At 41.2% G+C, this 8780-nt stretch overlaps 1 protein-coding gene across 1 annotated transcript in view; it reads right to left on the bottom strand.

Moving 5' to 3' along the window:
• Positions 1 to 8711, bottom strand: part of jazf1a (JAZF zinc finger 1a) — a 48100-nt gene extending 39389 nt beyond the window's left edge. Inside the window, exons 1-2 of the mRNA XM_028597022.1 lie at positions 8626 to 8711; positions 7822 to 7881 (exon numbers count right to left, since the gene is read on the bottom strand). Of these exons, the coding sequence (XP_028452823.1) occupies positions 7822 to 7825 (4 nt within the window). The 5' untranslated portion in view covers positions 7826 to 7881; positions 8626 to 8711. The remainder of the gene's footprint in view (positions 1 to 7821; positions 7882 to 8625) is intronic.
• Between the last annotated feature and the right edge of the window lie 69 nt (positions 8712 to 8780).

Here is an 8780-nt window from a genome sequence, read left to right on the forward strand (position 1 = left end):
AAAGTATACGCTACAATTAACACATCAACAGCCTAGTCTGCACCATGTAGCCTACAGTAGGAACGCCATCATCATGCAGCTTAACTGTAATTTACCATTCTCTCATTAACGCACCTTGTGTTGCCGGGGCCACAAGGAGCACAGCTGGTTCACATTTGCAGATGAGGAATTCGGAACGTTAAGTGTGTGTTAAGACTGACGAGGAGAGGTGCCAAATCTGAGTTAAAGATCTCCAACTTGAAAGTGGGGAAATAAATGCAGGGTGAGAGGACCATCCATGTGGAGATTTTGTGCAGAAATTATACAGAGTGAAGAACGAATCTCTGCAGCATACATGAAGGTTTATGTTCCAGTACAGTCTGAAAAGCATGCAATGTTACAGCCAAGACATCTGCACATTTATGGCACATGAGGTAGAGTGCTTACCACTAACATACAGTACACACAGCCTAGATCTATGTTTCCAGACCTTCACTGTGTGATGTACCTAGGCCCTATTAGATAAGATCAAGCACCTCTTTATAGACACCGCCTGGCATGTTTCCCTTAATTTCTAACTGGGTGATATTTAGCACAATTAGTTATATAGGGCCTACAATTGCATATTGTTACACAATGTTCTCATACAATTGAATCATCAATGTTTAGGTTGCTTTGGTCAAGTTTGCATGCATAGGCCTACTTTGCGAAACCTAAGCAGAATCATCACTATAGGGCCATATACTGCATGTTCCCAGGGCATGTGTGTCTCTTGATATAAACATTGTAAGAGATTAGTAAGGGCTATCTTTGTAGCTCAAATCACAAAATAATAAAAGGGAGATGGATGTTTCAAATGCAGTTTGAATGGTAAAAATCTGTTTAGCCACTTTGGAGATATAAATGTCAAAAGTCAAAAACACTATCTTAACCGCAAATTTGAGTATAACATCAGTAGCCTAGGGTATTGACTGTGGGTGATGGGAAAAAAGGAAACATATTGAACATTTGACCTAGTAATAAACTTTGCATAACATTAAACATTTTGAAATGTGTCCTTAATGTGTCATATTAAGAGGATTTTGAGTTGGGCAACACAGGACCCTGGGAGCATATATACGCTAAGCTGATGTTGCAATTATTTGTTGGTACTTTTTGAAAAATATTTGAACTTTATTACTTACTTTTAGCTAACTATTTCAACTGTTTATTAATCACTTTTAGCTATTTCAACTGTTTATTCATTACTTTCAGTTAACTTCTGTGCTAAGTGCTAACTAGTTTTCACACACTCTCCATTGCAACACATGATGTCAACGGACAAGGAATAAGCAGTCAGCAGTCATAATCACTTATGAACACAAAGTCTCACACACACACACACACACACACACACACACACACACACACACACACACACACACACACACACACACACACACACACACACACACACACACACACACACACACACACACACACACACACACACTTAGATGCAGGCACATGCAACTTCCCTTGAGAAGCAAGTGATGCAATGGTTTCCAGAGCCGAGCTAATGGATGACTGTTGTAGCTAATTGCATTTCAAGCACAGAGCAAAAGCCTCAAACACTCCCTGATTGGCCTTCTACTTCTCACGCATATCTGTTGGTAGACATCATAGACAGTATAATAGCTCTGTGTGTGAGAGACAGAGAGAACTACAACCCTTGGGGAAGCCCCCTCTCTCTGGGAGGTCATTTCCTGTCTCCATAGTATTTTTGCATCTCTGCTCCCCCTCTAGATCCCTTTCTGTCTCTCTGAGGAACACACACTTTGAGAAAACACTCAGAGATTTGGCCTCAGACACAGTGGGACCAGTCCAGTTGGTTTTATGGCAGTTGCCTGGTCTTCATCAGAGTTGAAAGGAATACACAATCAGCACAGATTGTCTTTCACTGTAGCATCAGAAATAACTTGAGCTTAACTTTAATGTTGTAACATTTCGAAGAGGATAAGGGTGAAGGATTCTTTCCCAAGATAGGTCAGTGTGTGATAAAGATAGAGATGAGATAGACAGATAGAATGAAAGATGGAAACAGGCTAATACAAGATAAAACAATCTGAGGAAAGGGAGAGCAAGGGATCAGAGGGGGAGGAAGGTGAGTAAAATGTTAGACTGATGTAGACAGACATTGTTGTGAGAGAAAAAGTGTTCTGGAACAGATTCACAAAGACTCAAAGGCACAACAGCGGACCCTGTGATGTCTGCCACTGTCCCTGCACACAATAAAAGCTGCAGACTGGTTTCACCAGCCCATCCTTTCACCACTCCCCTCTCCTCCCAGCGGGCCTCTCACTGTCCAATCCACCCGGCCATATGATATTTCAGTCTCTCAGTGAGAGAGAGTGCGTGTTTGTATGTGGGAGAGAAATCTAATTCTATCGGGGAGAGAGAGAGAAGGGCTTGTATATCTGTCTGCACGTGAGTGTGCCTGTTTCACAGGACTGACAAAATTGTGTGTATGCGTAAGTATGTCTGCATGTAATAAAGAATATCCAGGTCAGCGCAGGTGAGTTTGTGTGTGCACGTAAATGATCTGATGCTGCAGCCTATGTAGGTCACTTAAGAGGGTTACATTGCTCCTGCATAGTCTTTAGGTGTTGAAACTGCTTTTCTATGAATGAGGGAGAGCAAGTGTGTGTGTGTGTGTGTGTGTGTGTGTGTGTGGAGGGACTACAATACTTTCTGCTAATAATCCCACAATGCAATGCACCACACTTTATAGATGTAAAAATTACAGTTGCTCACCTCTACACCGGTTAGTCATCATGGTTATTAGGAGTTGTCCAAAATCTCCATCTACTGGTCATCATTAAGTGCCCATTATGTAGGGGGTAGTGAATAAGTGAACAAGGGAGTTTTTTTGTTATTTACACCTGTGGTTTTCAGTGACGTAAAAATATTTCAGTGAAAAAGGCCTCATTATTAAATGGTTTCAGTCATACTGCTCACACAGTCTTCATTAGCAGATAATGTGTGGCAATTGTCATGGAAGTGGAGACTGTTTTGTCAACTGCCGTTTCCAAGGTCAATAATAAACTGTCAAGCGCAACTTTTAAGTTGGCGTAGAGGAGAAGTCCTAAAAGTGCTCAGAATAGTGGAAAGTTTGAACGCCTACAGTTCAATGTTTTACATTTTCATCAACTTAAAATTAGCACGGAGTAGTTCAAACGCACACAGCCATACAATGTTAAAATGCTGCTTAGATAGCACATTAATAATTCAATATTCTGAAGTGTGAACTTTTCTGGAACAACGACCTTTTGAACACATTATCTCCAGGTCAGTCTCCCTGTTTCTATATTTTTTGCTAAGCTAACAATCTCTTTGCTGTATAGTTTCATATTTACTGTACAGATGTGAGAGTGGCATCAATCTTCTCATCTGACTCATGAGTACTTTCCCACAACTGTGGCAAGGCTAAAATAAAAAAGAAATAGGTCAAATTTTGCATCTTACCATGCTGTGACAGAGAATGCACACAAGTAGAGATTTAGTACTAACATACTTGCACACTAGGACTACTTAAAACACGTTAAAAACAGTACTGTAGGTGATACACTTGATAATCATCTCAATGATAATTTATCATGTATACCACGCCCACAGACATACTAAAATATGCACCAATGTACATATGCAGCAGGACTGATGACTCATGAGCCTCCCACAGAGTCACAAACTTGCAGGAAGTTGTGCTTGTGGAAACATGTGCATCCTATCGTATGTCAGTATGCAGGGATCTCAGCGGCTTACTTTTCTCAGTGGGCCTAACATACATCAGAGAGACAATCCGTATACATGGGACACATCCTGGTAACATAACACTGCACGAAACCAGCAGATATCTGGGGCTTATTAGATTAATCACTGTAAAGGCTGGGCCACAATGAAGAACAGCAGCTTTGTTCCCCAGATTAGCTAATCAACAGTTCAAAAGAAATAACAGATTGTCCCTGTGTGGCAAAGTTGGAAACCATCTGTGGGTCCATTTGTGCATGTGTGCAGTTTTGCTTGTTTAGGAGTTTAGGAGCATGTATGTGTTTCTTTATGTGGAGTGAGTCTATAATTGAAGTGTTCCTTAGTTGCTTTAAAGAAACTATATGCATGGATAAAAAAGGGGAGAGAAAGCAAAGCAAAAGAAGCAATGGGGAGGTAGGATTGTGTGTGTGTGAGTTTTTATGTTTTGTGTGTGTGTGTGTGTGTGTGTGTGTGTGTGTGTGTGTGTGTGTGTGTGTGTGTGTGTGTGTGTGTGTGTGAGGAGAGTTTACATGAGCAACAGCTGCTGGGATCGTTAAGTGCTTTAAGCTAGAGCCGGGAATCACAGATCTAGTCCATGCTCACACACATTAACGGTGTGTCTGTCTGTGCGTTTCTGAGTGGATGAGTGAGTGTGTTTATGCACTTAGAGGGAGATGGTGAAAAAGACTCTATCCCCTCTGTGAAACCTGTGTCTGCGGCTCCACTGACATTTCGCTGTGAGCAGAGATTGAATGCGCTCTCTATATACTGTCTTGTATAGAGAAGATACAGACACATTTAAGGTGCACCTAAATGTTATTTAAATGATAGCAGAAGAGTGGAGGGAACACCTGGGCCCCATGCTTGAAAACCCTCCACATTCCCACTGCCCCTCTGCTCAACTCCCCCAGTTGGTTCCCACCACAGGAAGGAGAAACGAGGGCAAGATGGAGGAGAAAGAGTGAAGAAGACAGAGTCCCGTTTCAGCAACTGAAAAAGAATATGTCTCTACTGCTTAGAAAATAATAACAATTTCATCAAAATCAGAGCAAAAGAGCATAGCACAAACAGCTGGCACTGAAAGTGAACCATTGACCAAACGGCTGATTGCAACAATACTAGCACATCATGCAATGTGGGAAATGCATTTGCTTTGGCATTCCTTTCTGCTTTGGGAGAGCGCCAGCCTCTCCTGCTTGACCTCCAGGGGTCATGTTTTGTCGTTGAAACCAACATGTAGAACGAGCTGGGGAGAGAAAGAGGGAAGAAGGAGAAGAGAAAGAGGAAGGGAGGGCAGAACTTTCCGGGTTTCAGTTCCCCCCTGTCAGAGTTAAAATGGAGGGAATAAAGCAGGGAAAGGGAGGAAGGGAGGTACTTGACATCTGGAAAATATTACAGCGCATGCTATTGCCCTGTTGAAAGGGTGAAGAGAGTGGAGGGGGAGATAGAGGAATAAGGAGGGCAGTGTAAAGGATAGACTGTGTGAGTGTGTGTGTGTGTGTGTGTGTGTGTGTGTGTGTGTGTGTGTGTGTGTGTGTGTGTGTGTGTGTGTGTGTATTGGGAGGGCAACCCTTTGATCTACCAACTTTGATAGGAACTGTCTGCATGCACATAATCAGCCTCAATCACATAATGACACTCAGCCAACGTAATGACTTAAGATCTTAAGATCACTGAGCTGCACAGAAGATAACACTCATACTCAGGAACTCAAAAACCCTGAAAACTGTGAAAGGCTGTATAGGGCTGCATGAGCACACAAAAACATGAAAGTAAGCACAGTAAACACTCATATGCACATGAAGTCTGGATTAGCACCACTCAAGCAAACATAATGCAAAGTAAGTCACAAACAAGGTACAAAAAAAGGGTCTTTATGAGTCATTAAAACTAAGTCGCCTGTCAGTAATTCAGAGCTGAGACATCTGATCTGCAGCTGTCGACTGTTGAGTCCCCACTATGGTCCCCACTCTGAGTTGCTTCTGTGCAATATCGCCCTCTGCAGACATGGAATATTAAAGCATGAGGAGGCAAATACCTATTGTAAAGTGTTGATCCCTTCTCAGAAACTTTATTTTTGCTTGCCTCTTTCTTTGGAGAGGTCAGAGTAGGTTGGATTACCAACCAGGGAAAGTGGGCAATTTACAGGCCCCAAAGACCCCAGGCTGTGTGGCAATTAGTTTAGTGTCACTTAATTAAATGCATTTGTTTAATATATGTATGCACCACTGCATTGCAATATAAATTGAAATGATAGAGGCCTTAACACAACATCTACTTTAGTTAAAATATAGTTGAAAATACACTTTCGCTTTCTTGTAGAGAGTTAGATGAGAAGCCCTCTCATGTCTGGCAAAACTACCGCCTTCAGCAGGTTAGCTTAGCACAAAGATATAGCTAAACCAAGTCCAAAGGTAACAAAATCCACCTACCAGCACCTCTAAAGCTCACTAATTAACTTCTTATATTTAGTTTGTTTGATTAAATATTGAACCCTGGCCCAGAAATAGAAACCCACTAAAACTATAATTATTACATTTTTTTTTCTTAGTTTTTTTTTTGTAGGGATTAGACACACACGATGTGTAAATAGGTGATCTTAAGAGTTGCTGGTAGTTTGCAAAAACTGGATTAAACAGCTGTATCCTTGTCTTTGTGCAAAACTGAAATACCCCGCTGCTGGCTGTTGCTTCATATTTACCACACCTACATTTTGCTTAATCAAGTTAAACAAGTTACTGATAACTAATACACACACAATACACACAGCGTGGGAGAAACAGGGGGTTGGTAGGGCCCAAACCTCCAGTGGGTTAATAGGATCAGAGGTCATGTTCAGATATAGAACAGACACTCTGGCAGTGTCATGCTCAAGGGCACTTAAACTTCTAAGACAAAGGTTCTCTAGTTGAAGGGTGTGGTCTCTGCACAGTGCACAGAGCAGTAAATGACAGATATGCAGTTAAAACAGCATTAGGGACCTCCATGCAGTTCATGTTCTTTGCCTCTTTGTTAAACAGAAGTCTGCATGAGCTCACTGACAACCAGCAATTTCCTGCATGTACTGTATACAAGCTGCTTACTGTGCAGTATCACATCCAACCTATAGGTAACACCGTCATACATAATCTGCTCATACAATATGTGTCTGTGTGTGTACTGTAAGTGACAGCAAAGTGATAGGGGCTATACATAGCCATCGTGGCAAACACAGACTTACAAGTGTCATGTATCAGCTCCCATTACATTATCTTATTTATGAGGGTCTCATTGTCTCCCCTTCATTATTCCCTTTGTTAAATAAGCTTTAAAATGGTGCTATTAGTGTAAAATGTTTGAATGTCATCATCAATGTATGTCTGGTGCATTTGCAGGTTTGCTACCTCATTTTGTGTGTGTGTGTGTGTGTGTGTGTGTGTGTGTGTGTGTGTGCAGGCGTGGCTCAGAGTCTCTTGTCTGGTATGTCAGGGTGTGTTCCCTTGTTGCTATAATTCTGCATCGCTTAAGTAAGTACAAGGGGACCCACCTGTGTTTGACAATGGAGAGCTATGTGATACAAACACTGATCTTTCTGTGTATTCCACTTCACATCACACTACTGCAAGTCAGCAATCAACATTTATTTTCTCTCCATCAGTTCTCTCAGTCAGTAAGTCCAACATTCCTTTAAACTCCAAAAACAGCCTGTAGTTTTTTTCAGTTCTAAGTTTCTGGACACACCCGGCTCTTACTCTCCCTTTCAAAGACGTCTTTTCCTAACATCTTATGTTTTCCTTGCCCCTCTGTTGCCATAGAAATAAGCCCAGGGAGGAAGTGACAGCCTCATGCCCATGCAAAGAAGGACATTTGTTTTGTTGAGTAAACAAATCATAGGTATGAAGCTGGTTCAGAGAGCTGGAAGGACAGTAGAGGTCAACAGAGTGAGCAGAGTTTTCTTTGATGAAGACAGGCGAAGCATAACTTAAGATGGACATTAAATAGAAACACATAAACACATGCTCATTCATTCACCCACATGCTCCGTCTGGGTGCAATCACACAACTTCTCTCACTTACTCATCCTTTCAGCAAACAGTCAGCACTTGTGGGTTAAGCCATCTTTTGCAGCCAGAGTGTCTGAGGAAAAGCACCAAACAATCTGTCATTGGACTGTTCACTGTGTGATGATGCAATGCGACCAGATTATTAAGACATATAGCCTACCTACTGTATCCCCACACTGGCTTTTATTCGTGAACAGACTGTGTCCTACAATCCACACCCGGTTATAATATTAAAGGAATTCATTAGCCCATTAACATAAACATAATTGATTGATTTTCAAGCAAAAATACAAAACATTCACACAAACAATTAGATGATTTTCTTTGTCTTAAGTGATAATAAACTGAATATATTAAGGTTTTGGACTGTTCTACAGACAAAACAAGCAATTTAATGACATTACTTGTAGGAATGGGCATTTGTCACATTACTTGTCACATTACTCAATAATAAAAATTTTTAGTTGCATCCCTTATTTATTTGTTTGCCCAACGTCTAACCTCTGACGCCATCTGTTCTTATGTAGGAGTACACAATTAATGTTGTGGTCATTGATTAAGGGGTAAAATGGGCCTTTGTTGTTTTTGGTAGTTGTAATATCAATTTTTAAATCAAGCAGCATACAGTTAGCTTTGACTACAAGGCACAATGAACGTGAGAGAATGTAAAACAAGCGTGTAGCCTAATTTATGTTAAAAAGAGTTAAACCAAATATAACAATGGGTGTAACAAACAGAAACAATGATAGCCTACATTAACACACAGTAGCACATTAAATCATGTAGGCTAAGTGTCACTTTAACAGCTGGAGCTTACCTGACGCTAACTTTCACCTTGGTCGTAGGCTATCATAGATATATAGTAGGCTATATTGTCACGTTGACATTTTTGTCTAGGTCACTCTATGGTACGTTCAAAAAGGTGTCCGCCCAACCCTTGTTCCCGCCCCTCGGGTTTGTCCTCGATTGTGA

Source organism: Perca flavescens, chromosome 14 (genome assembly GCF_004354835.1).
Source record: "Perca flavescens isolate YP-PL-M2 chromosome 14, PFLA_1.0, whole genome shotgun sequence".
NCBI classification, from domain to species: Eukaryota; Metazoa; Chordata; class Actinopteri; order Perciformes; family Percidae; genus Perca; species Perca flavescens.